This window comes from Balaenoptera acutorostrata, chromosome X (assembly GCF_949987535.1).
Source record: "Balaenoptera acutorostrata chromosome X, mBalAcu1.1, whole genome shotgun sequence".
NCBI lineage: Eukaryota > Metazoa > Chordata > Mammalia > Artiodactyla > Balaenopteridae > Balaenoptera > Balaenoptera acutorostrata.
The window spans coordinates 93,329,619-93,355,425 of record NC_080085.1 but is presented as its reverse complement, the minus strand read 5'-3'; the positions used below and the strand labels follow the sequence as shown (position 1 = coordinate 93,355,425).

General features: G+C 36.8%; 1 protein-coding gene across 2 annotated transcripts in view; it reads right to left on the bottom strand.

The window, feature by feature from the left end:
• The window catches only part of NRK (Nik related kinase), a 143,441-nt gene that overhangs the window by 74,464 nt on the left and 43,170 nt on the right, over window positions 1–25,807 (bottom strand). For both annotated transcript variants that reach the window (XM_057537526.1, XM_057537527.1), the window contains exons 3-4: window positions 6,643–6,699; window positions 5,249–5,320 (exon numbers count right to left, since the gene is read on the bottom strand). In XM_057537526.1, the coding sequence (XP_057393509.1) occupies window positions 5,249–5,320; window positions 6,643–6,699 (129 nt within the window). The remainder of the gene's footprint in view (window positions 1–5,248; window positions 5,321–6,642; window positions 6,700–25,807) is intronic.

The following is a 25,807-nucleotide window of genomic DNA, read 5'->3' as shown; positions in this document are numbered from 1 at the left end:
GTGTTCTAATTTCATTCTTTTACATTTAGCTGTCCAGTTTTCCCAGCACCACTTTTTCAAGAGGCTGTCTTTTCTCCACTGTATATGCTTGCCTCCTTTATCAAAGATAAGGTGACCATATATGCGTGGGTTTATCTCTGAGCTTTCTATCCTGTTCCATTGATCTATATTTCTCTTTTTGTGCCAGTACCATACTGTCTTGATTACTGTAGCTTTGTAGTATAGTCTGAATTCAGGGAGCCTGATTCCTCCAGCTCCGTTTTTCTTTCTCAAGATTGCTTTGGCTATTTGGGCTCTTTTTTGTTTCCATACAAATTGTGAACATTTTTGTTCTAGTTCTATGAAAAATGCCATTGGTAGTTTGAAAAGGATTGCACTGAATCTGTAGATTGCTTTAGGTAGTATAGTCATTTTCACAATGTTGATTCTTCCAATCCAAGAACATGGTATATCTCTCCATCTGTTTGTATCATCTTTAATTTCTTTCATCAGTGTCTTATTATTTTCTGCATACAGGTCTTTTGTCTCCTTAGGTAGGTTTATTCCTAGATATTTTATTCTTTTTGTTGCAATGGTAAATGAGAGTGTTTTCTTAATTTCACTTTCAGACTTTTCATCATTAGTGTATAGGAATGCAAGAGATTTCTGTGCATTAATTTTGTATCCTGCTAGCTTACCAAATTCCTTGATTAGCTCTCGTAGCTTTCTGGTAGCATCTTTAGGATTCTCTATGTATAGTATCATGTCATCTGCAAACAGTGACAGCTTTACTTCTTCTTTTCTGATTTGAATTCCTTTTATTTCTTTTTCTTCTCTGATTGCTGCGGCTAAAACTTCCAAAACTATGTTGAATAATAGTGGTGAGAGTGGGCAACCTTGTCTTGTTCCTGATCTTAGTGGAAATGGTTTCAGTTTTTCACCTTTGAGAACGATGTTGGCTGTGGCTTTGTCATATATGGCCTTTATTATGTTGAGGTAGGTTCCCTCTATGCCTACTTTCTGGAGAGTTTTTATCATAAATGGGTGTTGAATTTTGTCGAAAGCTTTCTCTGCATCTATTGAGATGATAATATGGTTTTTCTCCTTCAATTTGTTAATATGGTGTATCACATTGATTGATTTGCATATATTGAAGAATCCTTGCATTCCTGGGATAAACCCCACTTGATCATGGTGTATGATCCTTTTAATGTGCTGTTGGATTCTGTTTGCTAGTATTTTGTTGGCGATTTTTGCATCTATGTTCATCAGTGATATTGGCCTGTAGTTTTCTTTCTTTGTGACATCTTTGTCTGGTTTTGGTATCAGGGTGATGGTGGCCTCGTAGAATGAGTTTGGGAGTGTTCCTCCCTCTGCTATATTTTGGAAGAGTTTGAGAAGGATATGTGTTAGCTCTTCTCTAAATGTTTGATAGAATTCGCCTGTGAAGCCATCTAGTCCTGGGCTTTTGTTTGTTGGAAGATTTTTAATCACAGTTTCCATTTCAGTGCTTGTGATTGGTCTCTTCATATTTTCTATTTCTCTCTGGTTCAGTCTCAGAAGGTTGTGCATTTCTAAGAATTTGTCCATTTCTTCCAGGATGTCCATTTTATTGGAATATAGTTGCTTGTAGTAATCTCTCATGATCTTTTGTATTTCTGCAGGGTCAGTTGTTACTTCTCCTTTTTCATTTCTACTTCTATTGATTTGAGTCCTCCCTTTTTTTCCTGATGAGTCTGGCTAATGGTTTATCAATTTTGTTTATCTTCTCAAAGAACCAGCTTTTAGTTTTATTGATCTTTGCTATCGTTTCCTTCATTTCTTTTTCATTTATTTCTGATCTGATCTTTATGATTTCTTTCCTTCTGCTAACTTTGGGGATTTTTTGTTCTTCTTTCTCTAATTGCTTTAGGTGTAAGGTTAGGTTGTTTATTTGAGATGTTTCTTGTTTCTTAAGGTAGGATTGTATTGCTATAAACTTCCCTCTTAGAACTGCTTTTGCTGCATCCCATAGGTTTTGGGTCCTCGTGTTTTCATTGTGATTTGTTTCTAGGTATTTTTTGATTTCCTCTTTGATTTCTTCAGTGATCTCTTGATTATTAAGTGAAGACTGTTAAATTAAAGATACAGTTAAACTCCTGTTCTTAAATCCAGTGAAAAAGGATACGTTTGGCTTATTTGGGGCGATGTATTAGAACAGGGCCAACTGGCATTAAAAGCAATTAATGGGTGGACCTCTAACTATCTTTAGTTCTCCTCAGCATTTCCCTCAATTACCTTGACTTGAAGACCTGGAGGTAGGGGAAAATACATCTGTAGAACATTTTTTAGCATTTCCCTAGGATTTTCCGGTGGATTTATCCATAAACATTCAATTACTATAAAACAAATCTAGACACCTGTATGTCTTTGGGGGAGGTGATGGAGCCGTATTTCTCCAGTTGGAAACCCCAATGACAGGCTCTATTTGTACTTATTGTGTAATAAAGGCATGGATGAATAAAACAATCACTTGTAGCATGAGAATTATATGGAAGTTCAGGATCCAGTTTCATCCCAGCCTCCCAAGGAAGCTTGGTTAATAAGTTTCCTTCAAATCCCCTTAACCTGTTTTCTACAAAGCTAAAGATTGATACTTCTGGCTTTCATTCTTGCCATGTAGGACCCTTAAACTTTCTGCCTCCCTTGTGATGTTGCCCTTCTTTGAAATTGTAACAATATCTGCAATCATATAGGAATAAATCTCAGAAACTAGCAATTCTGTATGTACAGGGGCACTCTCAGTTCCTAGCAAGGCACCAAGGTTCTGCTGAGAGAAATATGAACTCATAAAGAGTGCAATAAATAAGAATGAGATGATGGTGTGAGGATAAGAACACAAAGAACAGGTTAAAAAGAAGCACAGGCTAGATTGAGTCATTTAACTTGTTTGGTAGTTTGATATCAAAGAGCTTCCTTTTCTTTCTGGGTAAGAAATCTCATGTCCTCAGGCAGGAAGAGGAGAATGGCTGGGCTCTAGGCAGCTCTGTAGTTACATTTAACCATACTTTTAACCTTGTTATAGGCAGGTCAAATATTCTGGTGCCATTTTACCTATGAGAAAGCTGAAGCCTAGAGAGGTAAGACTACTTTTCCAAGTACTTCTTGGCTATTTAGTGGTAGACTTGGCATTTGAACTCATGTTTCTGGACTTCCACATTATTGCTCTTTCCATAAACTCCTGACTTAATGAGATGTGTGTGCAAGTCACAAACTCTTTACCCCAAAGGATTCAGGGTGATTTAGAGACGCTAACTGGCCGATCACTTATTTTTCTTACTAAAATATATAATCAGAGGATACAAAGTTCCCAACTAGAAAAACTTTTAAGAGTGGGTTTCCCATATAAATGTAAACTCCCCCAAAACCAATAGACCAAGATCAGATATGTTTGGAAAGCATTAGTATGTTTGTCATTCTCAATTAACAGGAAGTTGAGCTTGTGAGAAACACATAAGTACATTATATCCATCAGGCCAAGTGGGTAATTTAAAACTGTCACATATATCCCAGTAATATGATGCTATAGCATTTCCTGGCTCAGGGCCAGTTGATCCCAGAGTGGCCTGAATATCCTGCTTTTTGTCAAGAAGAGGCAGCTCAAGGATGCCAAAACTTGCTTTGAAATTTCACCCAGTTCTAGAATCAAAATGTTTTTCCTTATAAAAGAATATCAGAGAGGGTTTGGAGATGAACTTTAAATGAATTTATTAACACAAATGTTTGATGAAACCAAAATTGGTGAAACAATTATAATTTTCATATCTTACCTTTCATAGCTTCTTTTTTTTTTAAAGAATGTGATCATTTATTATTACTATTATTTTATTTATTTTTTTGGCTGCATTGGGTCTTCGTTGCTGTGCACAGGCTTTCTCTAGTTGTGGTGAGTGGGGGCTACTCTTTGTTGTGGTACGTGGGCTTCTCATTGTGGTGGCTTCTTTTGTTGTGGAGCACGGGCTCTAGGAACGCGAGCTTCAGTAGTTATGGCATGTGGGCTCAGTAGTTGTGGCCCGAGGGCTCTAGAGTGCAGGCTCAGTAGTTGTGGCACACGGGCTTAGTTGCTCGTGGGGCAACTAAGGATCCCAGGATGTGGGATCCTCCTGGACCAGGGATCGAACCTGTGTCCCCTGCACTGGCAGGTGGACTCTTAACCACTGCGCCACCAGGTAAGTCCCTTTCACAGATTCTTGATCAACCAAAGCATGTTATTAATCAGTACTACCTGTTACTTTTGGATATGCTTTGTCTGCCAAGATACACTGTAAACAAAACAGGAGCCCATTACTTACTAAACCAATCATGAAACTCTTTACCAATACCTTCCTAGTATAACTAGAAAGTTCTTCTGGATGTGATTGTTAATGGAAAAGGTTATTTTAAATGAGCCTGAGAGTATATTTATTAAGATACAAAAGGTTGAAAATATTTGACTACTAGATAGTTAACTGCAGGGGAGACAATTAAGAAAAAAATATATCAATTATATTGTCAGAGCAAAATTCTACATTTAGGCCCAGAGAATATTTTGATAGATCCTTAACATCGATCATCAACATCTACTGAAAAAGAATTTCCTTTGCCAGCACTTATTCTAGAGCCAGCAAAGTATCAGAGTAATAGAGACTGCTTTGTAAAGCAGTTAAAAAGCTTCAAGTAGAAAGCACTTTCACACTCCTTCATGTATTCAGGTACTGTGCCAGATGTCTGAACACTCTTAGGCTGGGTAGCCTGTTGGTTTTCTGTCTGCTACTGGTCTCACACATACAAAAAAGTATTCATCATTGTGCTCATATATGATGGCAATGTTTCTTAGAATCATAATGGGGGGAAAGCCAGTCAGTCCGGAATACCATGTAAAAGGTGTAAAAAGGACCTTGCCAAGGCCAATTTTAGGCAAAATTCACTCTTGTTCCCATCATCTCTTTTGTTATTACTCAGCTAAAGGGCATAGAGCACTGTGAATTTACTCAGTCCTTCATCTGCAGTCAACACTTACCTGTTCAGGGAACCATTTCTTCTAGGCCCTGCTTTCTGATAGATGCTAGTGTTCACATATAATGAATGAAACTATGTGAATATGTTAAAAACATAAATATGTTATCACTTTTAGGCAAGAACATTTTAGTGGTGGCCTTCTAAAGATAATGATATAACAAAAAGGGACTAGTTTAACTTGAATATTAAAGGAAAGACAGCTTGGGGGCTAATGAAGACTTTCAGTACTTACACTGTATCTCCACCCGACAGACTTTTGATATTTATTCACTCTCACTCGCCTCCCTATTTCAGGTAAAGGGGTCTGCAAAGCCAAGAACAAAATGTTATTAAACCCACTGGTACACTCTGAAAATGATTTATTCTTATGTGCTTTGTGCTCTTCTAGTACTAAATGGAAGAGTAACATAATATTATTCCTCTCTCAATTTTCACTAATAGTTTTAATAAAAAATCAGATTCTTATATATACAGAAACTTGGCACGAAATTCATAGTAACAAATTTAACTGCCATTAATGGGATATTACAATTTGGTGTTAGTAAAGTGCTATTTCCCCTAAAAAATAAACAAGGTAATTGACACTATCTATGGGCTGAACATGATTTTTAACTATCTCAAGTTAGAGTATCTAAAATGTAGATTAAGTGTGGGTCAAAGTCTCTCAAGTTAAAAAAAGGAAATACGTATTTTAGAGAGTCTCACTCAAAAAGCACCAGGCTGATTATTTGGAAGTCATGGTTTATAGGGCAAAATAAATCCACAAAACCTCAAAATTCATTGAAACTCACGTTGGTTTGCAACATTTGACATTTACTGGCAAAACAAAAAGCATGCAACTCTTTAAATAGTTTCAGCAATTCACTTCCTGCACAAATTGGAAAAGAACAGTTTATGGCATTGATAACAACTCAGTGAACATGTACAATTTTTCAAATATAATATTTGAGAAGTTTCCTTTAGGGTGTAGTGAAGTGAAAAGGTTTTGACCTTTGCTATGCTCATGCTAATATTATCTTGAGAAAGTGAGGTACTCATGCTAAAGAAAGAGGACAGAAATCAGGGCTTAACAAATTCTATGACAATACGTTATGAACCACGACACAGCTTTATGAATGTTAGCAGAAACAGTGCCAATTAAACTGTCTCTCTCGCGCATCTCTGAGAAAATACATGAAAAATGTGCATCTCAGACAAGTTATTTTCCTTCTACCTGTCATTGAAAATCTAGTGGCCTCAACTCTCAAAAGGAATGGCTGGGGAGGGAAAGAAATATGATGAAACAGAGGATTAACACAACATTAGAGGAAATCTACTTTTTACTATCCCTGGAAACAGATAATCAACTAGAAATAGACATGAGTACAGATATTTTTTCATTTTTACAGAATACTAAAATATATAGCACTTTTGTTGTGAGTAAAAGTTTTTAATGTGTAAATGTAATAAATAATAAAAATAATAATACTAATGATAGAAATAATATTAAATTATAAATATAATAAATGCAGATTAAGATAATTATATATAACAATGATGAAAAAACAAATACAATATTTTCTGAGCTGTTTATCACAAGACCATAGTCCACTAAGGGAACAGAATACAGATAGGAGGTAATATTACCTTACGAGCATTCATCACTTTAACAGCTGTAAGTGCACCAGTCTTTTCATGGAGTCCCTGAAACACAGGATAGTAATAAACATCAAATGCTGGCTATATAATCTAGCAATCAAGAAGTAAATAAAGTAAAAAATATTAAAATTAAATAAGGTTAAACATTGTAGCCTATTATGAAATATAAAATATTATATAGAGATTAACTATAAGGTATTACATAGAGGACAGAAATATTAATTTATGAACATTTTAAAGAAACCCCAACCATGTCACTCAAAAAATCAAGCAAATTTATGCAGTTTTGTTTTTTATGTTTGATTTGAGTAGTGGACATGATTGGCCATTTGAAGGCATTGCTTTCTTAGTATCTTTAATCTAGGTTTACATGGCACTGAAGCACCCAGATAAAAAGTAAAAATTTCAGACTGGAGATAGGTAAAAAGGAAATGCTTTATTGAGCATTTTTCCAACTGATTATGTGGTATTATGCAGACAGATATTTCTATTGACCCCCTCTTCACATACTAAAAATGTGTTTTCCATAATGATCAGAGATAAGAGTGATACATAATTAATTCAATGGCCTTTAAACCATTTAGTGTGCCCTCAATCATATGAACCCAAAATATTTATGAACAGGAGTTCTGAAAGATTCTTTCTTATTGAAAACACTCTGAGTTCTAAGAACTTGGACTTAGAAAATGTGAGTACAAGTTACAGGTTTATAATTTTCAAAAATGAACACAGAGGTTTGGAATAACAGTTCTTATTTTGTGGCTGCTGCCTTTTAAAATATTTCAAGCTGTAGTCATAGAAAAAAATCAGTCTGATATTGATATGAGTAAGGCTTGAACTTGAAACAGAATGTCTTTTCTGATAGTTCTCCAGCAGATTTGATTCTTCAGCTGTACTGGGTTAGACAGTGTCTCCACAGAATTCAGGTTCACCCATAACCTCATATTGTGACCTTCCTCGAAAATAGGGTCTTTGCAGTTGTTATCAAGTTAAATGAGGTCATACTGGATTACAATGGTCAATGACTAGTATGTTTATAAGAGAAAAGGGAGGGATATTTGGACACACACACACACACACACACACACACACACACACAAGGGAAGATGGTCATATGAAGACAGGAAGAAAGTGGAGTGATGCAGCTATGAGTCAAGAGATGCCAAGGATTGTTGGCAACCACTAGAAGCTAGGAAGAGGGAAGGAAGTATTCTTCCCTAGAGCCTTCAGAGGGAGAATGAATCTGCAGACTTATAGCCTTAAGAACTATGAGAGAATAAATTTCTGTTTAAAGCCACCTAATTTGTGGATTTGTTACTGCAACTGTAGTAAACTAATATAGGGGCTAAACAAAGGACTGTCACTAGTCACAGATCTCATGTGAAAAACAGCCACACTTTTTAACTTATAGAATGATCAAATGAGGGGTGGTATTTCTGTATAATATTTTAAATATCTTGGGTAACCTGTCAAGTGAGTAACTATGCAAAAGATCGAGATTCCTTGATTTCAGGACAGTGATACTTAAATATATTGTTAGTTTGTTGTTAAACCTCTCTTATAAAGCATATGCTTTGAAGTATATGAATACTGTTTTTAGATGATTCCTACAAGTTTTCTCATCAAAATAAAGCCAACTGATCAAAGAAGCTCAAAAGAAAAAGAATCCCTCTCTACCATTACTATCAATGTTACATGCTACATGAGTGTCAAAACTCCATTTTCTCCATTGATATGTTTGATAGGATTTAATCCCGTACATTTAAGGTTACTTCAATCCTATTGAGCAAGCCACTGTTTGTAAATGAAGCCGTGTGTCAGAAATGGATCAGAAGACTTTCAAGGAAATACAGTAACTCTAGAAACACCAGCACTTTGATTTAACTGCAGTTCATGCCTAAGAACTAGCATTAAACAGCTATACTGGTTAGATTGTTGTAGCACTGATGGAGAATGGCATGGATTGTTGGTTTCAGTTTATGGAGTCAGGCGTGTGAGAGCCATGTCAAGGTGTTTTGTGTTCAGTTGTGTCCTCCAAAAATATGCTGAAGTTCTAACCACTGGTACCTGTGGGTGTGACCTTTTCTGAAAATAGGGTCTTTGTAGATGTAATCAAGTTAAGATGAAGTCATACTCAGGGATGGCCCTAAAGCCAATAACTAGTGACCTTATAAGAAGAGGAAAATTTAGACACAGATACCCAGGGAGAATGCCATGTGATGACAGAGGCAGAGATTGGACCAGTGTGTCTAAAAGTCAAGGAAAACCAAGGATTGCTGGCAATCGCCCAAAGCTAGAAGAGGCAAGGAAGGCTTCCTCCCTAGTGCCTTCAGAGGGAGAATGGCCCTACAGACACTTTGATTTTGGAATTCTAGCCTCCAGAATTGTGAGGGAATAAATTTCTTTTCTTTTAAGCCATCCAGTTTGTGGTAATTTGTTACAGCAGACCTAGGAAACTAGTACACAAGTCTGGAAGGATAGAAACTAAGCAAGGGAATAGGGCTGGACTTGGGATACAGTTCAGAAACTAATGATCAAGGTATAAGGAAATGTCTAGGATCAGGCGAGCAGTTTTGGGTGGAGCGTGACAGCTACCACAGACTAGAATTTTTAAAGGAAAGGAAAATGTTGTAGGTTACTGACTGATCAGAGAAAAGTAATTAATATTCTAGATATTAACCCCTCATCAGATAGATGATTTGCAAATATTTTCTCTCATTCTGTAGATTGCCATTTCATTTTGCTGATTGTTTCTTTTGCTGTGCAGAAGGTTTTTTGTTTGATGTAGTCCCACTTAAGTTTTTGATTTTGTTGCTTGTGCTTTTGGTGTCATATCCAAAAAATCCTTTCCAAGATCAACGTCAAGAAATTTTTCCCCCTATGTTCTCTCCTTAGGAGCTTTACAACTCCAAGTTAAGTCCTTAACCCATTTTGTGTTAATTTTTGTAAGTAGCGTAAGATAGGGGTCCAATTTCATTCTCTTGCATGTGGAAATTTAAATATGTTGGAGATTCCCACATTTATTTACAACTCTGGGAGAAAATATATATTAATATTTTTATCTATTTAGCCCATATCATGACGTAGAAAGTATTGTTTTTCTAATTATTCCCATAAACACTTTTTAGTCAAAATTTACTCACATCTGTGTGCACAAATACAACATGTTGGAAACTGGTTCTCACACACCCTTTAGAGGAGTTAAAATGTTTACTTCCTTGATTCTAAGAGGTTTTTGTGGGCCAAAATACTATCCTGTGCAACACAAATATTCGGCTTGTTAGCAAAGGTATTAGCCATAAATTGCATTATTTGATCTATGGTTAGTAAACCACAAAAGTTTTTAAAGTCTGGAATACACGGCCATCATACTCATGACACATATTAGTGAGATAACTGAATATCTTTAAAAGGTGCCACCAATTGCCATAGAACAGAGAAAATCCACTTGGTTCCATCCTCATTGTCTGGGATTTATTCTCTCACTTGAAAACTGCACAAAATTATTTTGACAGACAAGGAATCCTAATGTGGGGTTTTAAAAACATGCTCACTGTGTCTATAGAGGAATTAAACCCCAGATCTTGGAACCATATATGGCGTTAATATGCCTAACCATTATGCAAGCTTCCATAGAAGTCTAGAATATCCAGATAATAGATAAATGGAAAACTTCTTCCTGTTAACTTAGTATTTCAGAGACTATCTTCTGTATCTTGACTTTTAAACTATTTTTATTTTAAATAATAATTTCAGACTTAGAGAACAGTTTCAAAGACAGTACAAGAGTGTTCCTGTATATCCTTCACCCAGCTTCTTTTAATGTTAACATCTTATATGACCATGGCACAATTGTCAAAACTAAGAAATTAATATTGGTCTAATACTCTTAACTGCATTATAGTATTTATTAGGATTTCCTCAGTTTTTACACTAAAGTCCTTTTTGTAGGACTTGCATTGGGAACCTGCATTCCATTTAGCTGTCATATCTCCTTAGGCTCTTGCAATCTGTGACAGTTCCTTAGTCTACTTTTCTATTTTTCATGAACTTGAGACTTTTCAGGAATACTGGTCAAGTATTCTATAGAATGTCCCTCACTTTGGGTTTGTCTGATGTTTTCTCATGATTAGACTGAGGTCATGGGTTTGAGGAAAGAACACCACAGAGGTGAAGTGCCCTTCTCATTACATCATGTCAGAAGTACATGGTATAACCATGACTGATCACTGGTGAAGTTAACCTAGATCACTTGGTTTAAGTGATGTCTGCCAGGTTTCTTTACTGTAAAGTTACTATTTGCCCCTTTCATACTCTATTCACTCTATCAATCAGAAGTGATTGATGTTGCTTTTGAAGAGGGATAACACTATTCTTGAGCATTTATCTAAAGAACCTAGAAGTCATCTTGAGATAAACAATATTTGTTCAGTGGTGCCATCTTGTGGTTCACTGACTACATAGAAGCTGTTTTGTGATCTTAGCTGAAGTCATGTTGTCATAAACAGATTGTCTCCCAAATGAGATGTTGAATCAGCACCAGCAAATTCAATTTCTAGAATGTGCCTTTTATCAGTTACAATGTATGTTTTATGAAAATTTAAACACCATTTGTTGAAAACACACATAGAGAATGCTAAGAAAGGAGTTTGGCTTTGAATTCTAGATTGAATGTTAAATAATCTCACATTTCCCACTGGTCTTAGTGACTATTATACAGGAAAATCACAAGGAAAACCTTAAACTATAAATGTGGGTTTTTTGGGTCTGATTTTCCTACCATCAGTAATTCCAATAATATCATGCAGGAGCTACTAACTGCACTGGATTAGCAGTGCTCCCTTAAATAGAGTTTGTGTGCAAAGAATGACCTTTTAATTCTCAAGCATCACAGAGCAAGAAGAATATTTTCCTAGCTCTCATTCCTACCATAAGAAAAGAAGCCTTCTCATATTTTTAAATTAATTTTTATTGGAGTATAGTTGCTTTACATTGTTGTGTTAGTTTCTGCTGTACAGCAAAGTGAATCAGCTATATGTATACATTTATTCCCTCTTTTCTGGATTTCCTTCCCATTTAGGTCACCACACAGCATTGAATAGAGTTCCCTGTGCTATACAGTAGGTGCTCATTAGTTATCTATTTTATACATAGTAGTGTATATACGTCAATCCCAATCTCCCAATTCATCCCATCCCCCCTTCCCCCCAGTATCCATACATCCATTCTATGTCTGTGTCTCTATTTCTGCTTTGCAAATAAGTTCATTGGTATCATTTTTCTGGATTCCATATATAAGCGATATTATACAATATTTCTTTTTCTTTCTCTGACTTACTTCACTCTATATGACAGTCTCTAGGTCGATACACATCTCTACAAATTGCACACTTTTGTTCCTTTTTATGGCTGAGTAATAATCCACTGTATATATGTACCACATCTTCTTTTTTCCATTCTTCTGTTGACGTACATTTAGGTTGCTTTCATGTCCTGGCTATTGTAAATAGTGCTGCAATGAACATTGGGGTGGATGTGTCTTTTTGAATTATGGTTTTCTCTGGGTAAATGCCCAGGAGTTGGATTGCTGGGTCATATGGTAGTTCTATTTTTAGTTTTTTAAGGAACCTCCATGCTGTTATCCATAGTGGCTGTATCAATTTACATTCCCATCAACAGTGCAGGAGGGTTCCCTTTTCTCCACACCCTTTCCAGCATTTATTGTTTGTAGATATTTTGATGGTGGCCATTCTGACCAGTGTCAGGTGATACTTCATTGTAGTTTTGATTTTCATTTCTATAAAAATTAGTGATGTTGAGCATATTTTCATGTGTTTTTTGGCCACCTGTATGTCTTCTTTGGAGAAATATCTATTTAGGTCTTCCACCCATTTTTTGATTGGGTTGTTTTTTGATATTGAGCTGCATGAGCTATTTATATACTTTGGAGATTAATCCCTTGTGAGTTGGTTTGTTTGCAAATATTTTCTCCAATTCTGAGGGTTGTCTTTTCATCTTGTTTATAGTTTCCTTTGCTGTGCAAAAGTTTTTAAGTTTCATTAGGTCCCATTTGTTTATTTTTGTTTTTATATTCATTACTCTAGGTGGTGGGTCCAAAAAGATCTTGCTGTGATTTATGTCAAAGTGTTCTGCCTATGTTTTCCTCTAAGAGTTTTATAGTGTCTGGCCTTACATTTAGGTCTTTAATCCATTTTGAGTTTATTTTTGTGTATGGTGTTAGGGAGTGTTCTAATTTTATTCTTTTATGTGTAGCTGTTCAGTGTTCCCAGCACCATTTATTGAAGAGGTTGTCTTTTCTCCATTGTATATTCATGCCTCCTTTGTCAAAGATAAGGTGACCATATGTGTGTGGGTTTATCTCTGGGCTTTCTATCCTGTTCCATTGATCTATATTTCTGTTTTTGTTCCAGTACCATACTGTCTTGATTACTGTAACTTTGTAGGATAGTCTGAAGTCAGGGAGCCTGATTCCTCCAGCTCCATTTTTCTTTCTCAAGATTGCTTTGGCTATTTGGGGTCTTTTGGGTTTCCATAAAAATTGTAAAAATTTTTGTTCTAATTCTGTGAAACATGCCCTTGGTAATTTGACAGGGATTGAATTGAATCTGTAGATTGCTTTGTGTAGTATAGTCATTTTCATAATATTGATTCTTCCAATCCAAGAACATGGTATATCTCTCCATCTGTTTGTGTTGTCTTTGATTTCTTTCATCAGTATTTTATAGTTTTCTGAGTACAAGTCTTTTGCCTCCTTATGTAGGTTTATTCCTGGGTATTTTATTCTTTTTGTTGCGATGGTAAATGGGATTGTTTCTTTAATATCTCTTTCTCATCTTTCGTCGTTAGTATATAGGAATGCAAGAGATTTCTGTGCATTAATTATATATCCTGTTATTTTACCAAATTCATTGATGAGCTCTAGTAGCTTTCTGGTGGGATCTTTAGGATGCAAACAGTGACAGTTTTACTCCTTCTTTTCCAATTTGGACTCCTTTTTTTCTTTTTCTTCTCTGATTGCCATGGCTAGGACTTCCAAAACTATGTTGAATAAAAGTGGTGAGAGTGGACATCCTTGTCTTGTTCCTGATCTTAGAGGAAATGCTTTCAGTTTTTCACCATTGAAAATGATGTTTCCTGTGGGTTTGTCATATATGGCCTTTATTATGTTGAGGTAGGTTCCCTCTATGCCCACTTTCTGGAGTGTTTTTATCATAAATGGGTGTTGAATTTTGTTGAAAGCTTTTTCTGCATCTACTCAGATGATCATATGGTTTTTATTCTTCAATTTGTTAATATGGTGTATCACATTGATTGATTTGTGTATATTGAAGAATCCTTGCATCCCTGGGATAAATCCCACTTGATCATGGTGTAAGCTCCTTTTAATGTGTTGTTTGATTCTGTTTGCTAGTATTTTGTTGAGGATTTTTGCATCTATGTTCATCAGTGATATTGGCCTGTAATTTTCTTTTTTGGTGATACCTTTTTCTGGTTTCATTATCATGGTGATGGTGGTTTTGTAGAATGAGCTCAGGAGTGTTCCTCCCTCTGCAAATATTTGGAAGAGTTTGAGAAGGATGTGTGTTAGCTCTTCTCTAAATGTTTGATAGAATTCACCTGTGAAGCCATCTGGTCCCAGACTTTTGTTTCTTGGAAGATTTTTAATCACAGTTTCAATTTCATTACTTGTGATTGGTCTATTCATATTTTCTATTTCTTCCTGGTTCAGGCTTGGAAGGTTGTACCTTTCTAAGAATTTGTCCATTTCTTTCAGGTTGTCCATTTTTTTTTTGCATATAGTTACTTCTAGTTGTCTCTTATGATCCTTTGTATTTTTGCAGTGTCAGTTGTAACTTCTTTTTCATTTCTAATTTTGTTGATTTGAGTCCTCTTCTTTTTTTCTTGTTGAGTCTGGCTAATGGTTTATCAATTTTGTTTATCTTCTCAAAGAACCAGCTTTTAGTTTCATTGAAATTTGCTATTGTTCTTTTCATTTCTATTTCATTTATTTCTGCTCTGATATTTATAATTTCTTTCCTTCTACTAACATTGGGTTTTGTTTGTTTTTCTTTCTCTAATTGCTTTTGGTGTAAGGTTAGGTTGTTTATTTGAGATTTTTCTTGTTTCTTGAGGTAGGATTGTATTGCTATAAACTTCCTTCTTAGAACTGTTTTTGTTGCATCCCATAGGTTTTGTGTTGTCGTGTTTTTATTGTCATTTGTTTCTAAGTATTTTTTTATTTCCTCTTTGATTTCCTCACTGATCCACTGGTTATTTAGTAGTATATTGTTTAGCCTCCATGTGTTTTTTTTACAGTTTTTTTTCTGTAATTGATTTCTAATATCATAGTGTTGTGGTCAGAAAAGATGCTTGATACGATTTCAATTTTCTTAAATTTACTGAGGCTTGATTTGTGACGCAAGATGTGATCTATCCTGGAGACTGTTCTATGTTCACTTGAGAAGAAAGTGTATTCTGCTGCTTCTGGATGGAATGTCCTATTAATATTAATTAAGTCTATCTGGTCTAATGTGTCACTTAAGGCTTGTGTTTCCTTATTAATTTTCTGTCTGGATGGTCTGTCCATTGGCATAAGTGGAGGGTTAAAGTCCCCCACTATTATCGTGTTACTGTCGATTTCCCCTTTTATGGCTGTTAGCATTTGCCTTATGTATTGAGGTGCTCCTATGTTGGGTGCTTAAATATTTACAATTGCTATATCTTCTTCTTGGATTTATCCCTTGATCATTATGTAGTGTCCTTCCTTGCCTTTTGTAATAGTCTTTATCTTAAAGTCTACTTTTCTGATATGAGTATTGCTACTTCAGCTTTCTTTTGATTTCCATTTGCATGCAATATCTTTTTCCATCCCCTCACTTTCAGTCTGTATGTGTCCCTAGGTCTGAAGTGGGTCTCTTGTAGATAGCATATATACGAGTCTTGCTTTTGTATCCATTCAGCCACTCTGTGCCTTTTGGTTGGAGTATTTAATCCATTTACATTTAAGGTAATTATCAACATGTATGTTCCTATTACCATTTTCTTAATTGTTCTGGGTTTGTTTTTGTAGGTCTTTTTCTTCTCTTGTGTTTCCCACCTAGAGAAGTTCCTTTAGCATTTGTTGTGGAGCTGGTTTGGTGGTGCTGAATTCTCTTAGCTTTTGCTTGTCTGTAATGCTTTTGATTTCTCTGTCGAATTTGAATGAGATCCTTGCTGGGTAGAGTAATCTTCGTTGTGGGTTTTTCCCTTTCATCACTTTAAATATATCTTGCCACTCCATTCTGTCCTGCAGAGTTTCTGCTGAACAATCTGCTGATAACCTTATAGTGATTCCCTTGCATATTATTTGTTGATTTTCCCTTGCTGCTTTTAATAGTTTTTCGTTGTATTTAATTTTTGTTAGTTTGATTAATATGTCTCAGTATGTTTCTCCTTGGATTTATCCTGTATGGGAATCTCTGCACTTCCTGGACTTGGGTGACTATTTCCTTTCCCATGTTAGGGAAGTTTTCAAGTATAATCTCTTCAGACCCTTTCTCTTTCTCTTCTTCTGGGACCCATATAATTCAAATGTTGGTGCATTTAATGTTGTCCCAGAGGTCTCTGAGACTGTGCTCAATTCTTTGTATTCTTTTTTCTTTTTTCTGCTCCGCAGCCATTATTTCCACCATTCTACCTTCCAGCTTACTTATCCATTCTTCTGACTCAGTTATTCTGCTATTGATTCCTTCTATTGTATTTTTCATTTCAGTTATTGTGTCATTTATCACTGTTTGTTTGTTCTTTAGTTCTTCTAGGTTCTTGTTAAACATTTCTTGTATCTTCTCGATCTGTGCCTCCATTCTATTTCTGAGATCTTGGATCATCTTTACTATCATTACTGTGAATTCTTTTTCAGGTAGCTTGCCTATTTCCTCTTCATTTATTTGGTCTTGTGGGTTTTTTTATCTTGCTCCTTCGTCTGCAACATATTTTTATGTCTTCTCATTTTGTCTAACTTACAGTGTTTGTGGTCTCCTTTCTGCAGGCCACAGGGTCATAGTTCCTTTTGCTTCTGGTGTCTGCCCCCAGGTGGGTGAGGTTGATCCAGGGGCTTGCGTAGGCTTCCTGGTGGGAGGGACTGGTGCCTGTGCTCTGGTGGGTGGAACTGAGTCTTGTCCCTCTGATGGGCAGGGTAGCTTCAGGTGGTGTGCTTTGGGGGGGTCTGTGAGCTTAGTAAAAATTTAGGCAGCCTGTCTGCAGATGGGTGGGGCTGTGTTCCTGTCTTGCTGGTTGTTTGGCATGAGGCTTCCAGCACAGGAGCTGTCTGGGTGGCCGTCTTGTCACAGAGACACCTGAGGGGTGGCCATCCTGTCATTGGCTCCTCCTCCAGGTGCAGTCATCTGAGGGCCAGGCACCAGGTCTGAGGCATGTGGGGCGCTGGGTGCTCGGGTCTGGTGGGCTCCATCTCAGCTCCAGAGTGTAGTGTTAGCAGGCTCAGCCGGTGCCTGGGGTCCAGTTTATGTCTCAGATCCGAGTTTCACCCTCTCATATTTGAGTAACAGAAGATATGTAGTAACAATTTTTTGTAGCCATTCCTGACTCTAGGCTCAAGCCTATTGACATTTGGCACCAAATCACCTATATTTTCACCTCAGGCAACTGTCTGTCTTGTCAATAAGCTCATTTAATTTATTTAAGTTTAGTTATTAATAGATGAAGCTCATATGATATGATTTTTAAGGGCAACAGAAGGTCAACTACTCAAAAAATCTCCCCCTCCAATATACCTTACAACCCACTACAAAGTATAAAATCACTATTATGGCCTCAATTTTATTAAAGGAATGATACTCTCTGATTATTCAAATGTTAGCTGAGAAAAAGACACATTGATTTATCATTTGTCATTAACACTTTAGCATGAGTTATAGGATCAGATTAAATAACTGCAAGAATGATAATGAACAGTTAAGTGTTGATGGAGGAAGGAAAGGGCTAGAGTCTGAGGAGTTCCAGGAGAGGTTGCTCCTCAGCCATAATGAAGGTAGGAGGTGCCTAGAATGGGTAAAGGTGGCTGAGAAGGCATTCTCAAAGTGTGAGGGAGTAAAAAAAAAATGGGGGCGAGGTGGAGAGGTGAAGAGACAAAATGCACCAAGTCACAATTTTACTGGAGAAATTTACAGTATTTAAGATGTATTACCTGAAACAATTACAGAATGAAACCAAATACAAAGACTAGTTAACAACATGAACTTGTTGGTCCCAAATACAGTCTAAGTACAGTTTAAAGGGTTCAAGAGACTAAATATATGATAAAACAAGAAGGTTTTAAATAAAGTCCTAAGAAACGTCCCTTACTAATTTATGATTGTACTATTTTCTAGGATTGTACTCGAAAATATAGTAATTAGGACAAACTTGTATTCTTTTTCCAGGACCATTTGAAATTATCCAGGAAAGAACATAAATTCCTCAATGTGTTGATTTCAATTTGACAGTGATCTGTGTTCTTATTAATTAATTAATTTAGATAATCAAATAAGCAGCATTATTTCATCTGCTTCCCCCAGGAAAAACAGAGTTTATTACTGTGCTGTTGCTCTTCCATGGCTCCAGGCTGAATATAAGCATTGTGAATCTGTCCTATGAACATATAATGTGACATGTCCCTGAATTTAGGGCACTAGTTACATATAAAACATTGTTAAAAGGTATATGTGTCCGCTTTAAACAAAAAACATTACAGGAAAATCTTTACATACATAACAAAATAAATGAAGTAATGGCCATAAAAGAACTCTCTGGTTTACAAATGGACTTATACTAGCTTTCATTAAACACCAAACTCCTCAAATTTATTTTTGGAAAGTCAAATTACCACATTTCAGATTATTTCCAATTTGAGGGAATATATCAAAAGTAATAAAGCAAGGTCAACTTGTAGATTGGGAATCCAGAATCAAACTATAGATTACCTAATGATTACAGAAGAAAATTACAAATTTTCAGTATCCTGGTCACTTGAAACTTAGCCTTATTGACTTCTAGCGGGCCAACCAGTCCATCATACTTCCTATTGGCTCACAGCATCTCAAGATTTCCATTTTTGTTTGATTGGCTTATCTTCTGCCTTTGGGCCTATTCAGATGGTGATAAATAGCTATTCCACTTATTCATTATGATTTCTGTTAGGAAATCTAGAAGATAGATGTAGATATGGAAGGAAGAGTAGGGAGAAGAAGGAAGAGTAGGGAGAAGGACAGTAGTAGAGCAGGGAACAGGTGACTGCCCCAGGCAGGGCCCAATCTTCTCAAATCCTTTATTATACAGAACCACATTGACAATGACAAATAAGATATATGGGTAAATTAATTACATGCAGACAATTACAATGGAAAAATAAATTAAGGCAATAAAGTCTAGTTCTCAAGCACATAATCATATCAAGGATTTAGTCACTCCATCAATAAACTCAGGTAAAAAATAAAAGTTCCTGAAATCTGGGAATATACGTCTTATATTTTGGTATCTCTAGTGCCTAGCACAATGGCTAGTATATAAGACCCTTTTAACGAATACTAGTTAAGTGAATGATGAATAGAGTAACTGGGAAGGCTTCCTGGAAGAGGTAGAATATCATTTGGACCATGAAGATGGCATAGCATTTGAACAGATTCTGAAGGGCAGGATGGACCAGTGAGTGACACACCATGAACAAAGACTATGAGGTAATACAGATTATGAAGACACAGCCACTGAAGAAGAAAAGAAAAGGAAAAAGTGGGAGTGGCCATAAATAGAAGAGAGATGAAAAGGAGAGAATACAAGAGTGCACCTGTTTTTGTCATGCCAGAAATTTCAGTGTAAATTTTTAAAAAATAAAATCTTGTTTAAAAGAGGACAGAAGTGATCACTGAGAAATTAGCCATTAGTAGTATAGTACTTTATGACTGGCTTTTGTTAGTTAATGGTCTAATGCAAAGCTCAGGGTGGTTAAGGCAATGAAAAACCAGCACTGAATTGCAGTAATGATCAATTTCTTGGGGATTACACATTTTAAACCATAACAAATGATTTAAAATAGCAGTTGTGACAGCTGTGTTGGAAAAATCCATCATTCTGCAGCAGTTAATTACCACGTTTTTTCCCCCAGAAAGAACACAAGACAGTCCTCGATGGCCTTGTAATTTTGATTAGGCTAAAAACTTTATTTTTAATAATGCAGTTAAGGAAACTGTTGTGGAAAGACTGCCAACTATTCGGCAGTTCCTACATAGTCCTTCTAGTTATTTACTTTGCCTTCTGTTGGCAAATCTAAACCACATAATCCCCAGGGCATTCTTTCTTTCTTTTCAATTGGTTTTGTGGTGGCAAAAGGCCACAAGGCACTCACTGCACTCATGTCCATTTGGTAACCTTGTTTTTCATTCACACAGTTTTGTCCTTCTAGTCATTTGTTTGTGTGCCAGCTTTCTCCTAGCAAACAAACCAAGTGAGGCTTCAAGGCCACCAAGAGAGCAGCCCTAAACAGCATTGACCTAGTACTTCATGCTGTGCTGTGGAGGGATAAGACAATGTGGCTAACAGGATAGTTTTTGTCAGCATCGTGTCTATGCAGAAAAACAAAGACATGGGTCTCAAGAGAACTTTCAAAGGTTAGCAAACCCATAACCCTGCCTCCAAGCAGGGACTTTCCTTAACCAATGTTGGAGATGGGAAGTAATGGTGGTTTGGTCCTTGTTCGGAAGTCTTTTCCTTTGCTTCCCTTTTTAGTCTTCATCACTACCAACAAGCTCAACGATGCCAAAGGAACAGAGAATTTGGAGCAGTCAGGGTTTGGAGGTGTGGCCAAGATTGGAGAGGATCTAGCACAGACTGGTAGTAGTGGTGAGTGGGTAGAGTTGGGGAACATATAAGGGAACATGTTAATCACCCTACACCTCACCGCTTATCCATCAGGAAGATTTATTTATTCTAAAGATTGCCAAAGGAAGAGATGCAGCCTGTTCGGGGAGCTCCTTAAAGGAATTCCATAGACTTTAACTTTAGATTTGCTTTAAAATGTTGTAAGGAACTCACAGATGTGTAGATGTTTGAAAAACACAATTTGATAATTGACAAGGTTATTAAGACTCACAATTTTTATAACTCCCACAAAGCCTAGTACAGTGCTAGGACACAACAACTGTGTTCATTAAATTTGATTGAGGGGAAATAGTTATTTAACTGACAAGGGGCACTAAAAAGACTCTTTGATTTGATATTTGCATGAGCACCCCATCATCACAAAAGTCTTGATACAACCAAATGTATCAAAGTTGGAAAATTCTTTTTGGATGTGACTTTCTCCTTTTGGAGAGAATTCAGAATAAGTAGGAACAGATATTTCTGGCTTTGAGCAGATGGAGCCTGGAGATGAATAAATACTATTTTAACCTTGACACCTTAGGGTAGAAGTCTTCCATAATCAAGTTGCTACAACTTGCAGAACTTGCAATTTGGGGGGAAACAGGAGCTACACTTCCTTCAAGAATAGTAACAAACAGATTGTTGCTGGACTTTATATTTTTTATGACACAGTTGTCACTTTTAGGTCCCTATGAAGAAGTGTCATATCCGTATAAATATATCATGAGATTTAATTTGCATTCGTGTTGTTTCAGCAACATAAATGAAACTTACATTATAGGTTGGTACTTTATATTTCTGAGGCTTCATAAATTCCTTTTACCTAATTAGTCTATTTACCTATCCATCTCCACTATTAGACTGGCAGCTCTCTAAGGACACATTTCCTCTCTGTATATCTTTATAGTCTAGCACAAAGCCTGGCATATCACCATCACACAGCAAATATGTGTTAAACTAAATCAAGTCAGTCTCCATATGGAGCTCTAAATAGGGGAGGACAACGCATGGGCAAAGGTGTGTATGTATGTGTGTGTGTGATGGTGGGGGAGTGTGCAGAGATATGCCAAGTTATGTGGGCGAAGATTTGGAGAGAAGCCAGAGTCCAATGTGCCCTATGATACACTGGGTTTTCTGACAAAGAATGAAATGCTGAACTGCAGCAGGCTACTCCAGGAACTCAAAGATTGTTACTTGTCCATAGATGAATTTCATTTTTTGACCCTATAATCACCTTTGTGGTTCCACTCTGAGGCCACTCAAAGTTCCTCACAAATCTTTTTGGTCAGAGATCCTCAAGGGAGATGATATGTGCTAGTCAGAGGGCATGATCTTATATAAATAATAGAAGTACCAAGGCTCTTGCCAAATTGGTACAAGTTTGGTTTGTCAGGTGAAATTACCTAATTCTTATCCATGCTTCCCTTAACCCATGGCTACTATTCCCAAAGCTTCTTCAGGAAAGATCTGCTGTTTATACCCCTTGTGGCTATATCTACTACAACTACGTGAGACGGCGAGAGTTCCAAGTTCCTCACTTCTTTTTTTTTTTGTTAGCAAACCCCCAAATTACTCAAACCCTGGCTAAATGGAGCCAAAGAATATGTACTGAAACAGAAATTTTGTAGCTGAAAAGCTACTAACCATCAGCATAATCCAACGGAATAATGTTTTTCCTCATCCAGAAATCTGGGACAGTCATAGCCATGCTTATTAGAACTGTGAAAGGAGTCGGAAGAGGGCCTTCATGGTTTAGGTGGCTATGTAGCTTAGAAACTGCCCTGTAATTTGAGGCAGTTATGTATGCTTATACAGCAGCTTCAAATGAGTTTTATTACCCTTGTTATTACTCCTGCAGGAAAAATAGGTCAAAATATGTAGTAACATCATTTGCAAATGGAGCTGCTCTCTATTGTGCTACAGCATTCAAACAGCAAATTGCTCAAAATGGACAATAAAGTTCAATGTTCTTGGCTGCAGGATACACACAACATTTGCTGGAAATAAATGAATAGCTACTAGTAGGCAACTAAGGGAAGCTCTCAATGCACTGCTATGTGGCAAGCACATCAGTGTCCACGGGGGACAAAAGTATAAAGCCATTGAGTATTTGTGCTACAAATGGGTGACATCATGAAAACTCTGATGCCGGTCACAAACTCAGGTTTAAAGTCAGTCTGTAACTATGCTCATGCTGAGTAAACTGTGTAGGAACTCTGTGAGACTAGAGACCACACTATGTCAAATGCTCTGAAAACACTTCCAAACAGCTTTGTCTATAATATATAGTGAAATAATGATGAAGTGAGAGATGATGATTTAGTTCTCCATGTGTGAAGCTTCCCCACAGTGATATCTTCCCCCTCTGAAGGCCCATACACTACAAAAATAAAGAAGGAACTCAGCTACTAGAAGCCACTTTTGTATTCAGATTTTTTCCTCTCAGTTTCCATTTTCTTCCATTGCCATAGATAGTATCCTTTTTTTTCTTTAAGGTTTGTCTGGGCTTGATCATGGGGTAGTTGGGGAGGGCATGGGCAAGGGCAAAGGATGAAACCCTCTATAAGCAAACAGGCGTCAGCATACACTAGATAATGCTTCTTTGCAATGTCACAATGTTTTAACACAGATTGCTTTCTTTATGCAATGCATGAATCAGTTAACACTCATGCAAAATGCATTCCATCTGCTCAGACAGATGAAAGCTGCAGTGTTTTCAATTCCATCAAATAGCACAGCTAGCTGAAAGAAAAAGACAGATGGGTAAGGAAAGAGACTCAACCAAAAGAAGCAGCTTTGCCTCAAAATCTACCCAATCAAAACAGGATCCTCAACTCTCCCAGGTCTGCCTACAGAGGTACAAACACAACACCCTCAATATGAAGCTAAGGTGGAGAGGATGCTGATGCCTTAAAGAAAAAAAGTACTTAAAAACCTAATTGTCTCCATAATCTACAGCAGTGATTAGCAGTTCTCAAAGGCACCTTTGGAGCACCTATATTTGACAGGGATGGACACTAAGACTTAGGGAAATGCCAAGGAGAAGGGAAAATGGAAAAAGAAGGAGTAGTGGGGGAAGTGAGAGAACAGGCAGGGCATAGAAAAAATTGAGAAAGGAGATGAAGAGAGAAAAATGGCTTCCACAGAAGATAGGCCAAGAAACACCAACAGCCTTCAGGGTCTAATCAATGCTCTAAAGCATAGATGTGAAGAAATTAAAGGACATTTTCCACCAATATTAATTTGGTAATTTACCACTAACTCCCCATCTCTGCCAGCCTCAAAAAGTTTGGGAGTCCTCATTCTAGCCCCTAAGATGACTTAAACATACATCTCATTGAACTGACCTTGAATTGACCTTTGTGGGCAGTACTCCATGCCTTATATGTTTACTCCCTTATTACTCTACTCTACTACCCCATTCCTTCAGAATCCTGCTCTGGCCTTTTCAAAGTCAAAGCATTAGCTAACCTTCTCTTACTGATGTATTGGGAAGGTCTCGTCTAATGACCTTCCTTCTCACCAAGGAACTACACGTGCATTTTAACTAGAACTGTCTGCTTTTTGGAGGGCCTTTTTAACTCAAAGGAATTATCTAGGCAAAGGGAATTTCAACACATTTTGGCAACTATAGTGCTGGATTTGCCGATAACAGGCTGTTTACATCAAGTCTGCAGAAATGAAATCTGAAGAGTGTGAAATCAACTAAAAGGCTCAAAGTTAAACCCCTCAGTGTATCTCTCACAGTTGTGTGGCAGACAGAAGTGGGTGGGGAGAAAGGATAGCGGGATATAGCCTCCAAAAAAATGCTGAGTTGAAAATTGTAACAGGATAAAAGGAGAATGGTGCTAGTACACAGGGAAATAAAAGTACAGGAAGATCTTCGATAAGGCTAACCAAAAGAGGAAAGTTACCGAGGCAAGTCAAATCTAGCAATGCAATATGGAAGACTAAGAGACTAAGGCAATAATAAGGCTGAATAATAAGGCTGAAAACATATATTTATGCCAAATACCTCATTATTTCAATAAAATCTGTGTGTGTGTGTGTGTGTGTGTGTGTTCACACACATGTGGGAGGAGCATTAGTGGGGAACAGTGTGTGTGTGTGTGTGTGTGTGTGTTTGTGTGTGTGTAGCAATGACGACTCCCAGATTTGCAGGAAAGGAACAAAAGAGATCTAAAGGATCATGGGGGTGTATAGAAATAAACTTTGACTTTTACACAATTTTGACTTTTTCCTTTCCTCTTTCAAATAGTTTTGCCATTTTTTCCTGCTGTATTCTCTACCACTAGTCCCCCAGATTAGCAGCAGAGGCACAATTAAGCCCAAGACTTCCTTCCCAATCTGATGCTCCTTTCACTCCTTCACACAACCTCCATATTTAAGGAATATTTATTAAATCCCACCTATATGCTAGACACCAGGCAATATATTATAAAAATTAGTTATAGTTTCTACTTTTAAAGAATTTTCTAGATAGTAATAAAGGTACACAAACTACCAAAATGAAGGAGAAAAAGTGGCAACTTTTATAAGGGTGCACATGAAAACTTATGAGGTTCTTGAAAGTATCAGAATTATATTTAAGATTTTCCTATTGAAAGTATTTCACAAATCCAGACCAGCATTCCTATAAATCAGTGAGATCCTATATATTTGACTATTTTCAAATTCCTAGTGTATAACTGAAATCATACATAACAGCTACATTTTCTTAGGCCATAGGTTCTATATGGTCTCATATTGAGTGCAATGCCACATATTACCGTTATAATTATAAGCTTCAGGGTGGATTCTTGATGAAATCCAATAGAGCAAACTGCTAATATTTAGAGGATATAAGGAAAAGAACTGATATAATAGGCTATTTGAATTTTTTGTTTTAATTTTTATTTGTAATGGAAGGAAGAGTTTCATCTGTAAAGATCCCTGTGAATTCAAATGCAGACACAAATGTGCTGTTTAAATATTATTTTAACCAGATAAGTGTTTCTTTGACAATGCTGAGACATTAAATAATAGAAATATGTTTGATGAGATTTATTTTCAGGATGGGTTTGTGTAAGTCAGGGACTGTGGCCTAATTCTTAGTCTGGCATTAGGCCACTACGTTTAGGTGGCCTATCTATAACCTTAGCAGGCTCATTTTGGCTAATCATCAGACCTTTCAAAAACATGTATCAGTTTTCCCAGCACCACTTATTGAAGAGGCTGTCTTTTCTCCATTGTATACTCTTGC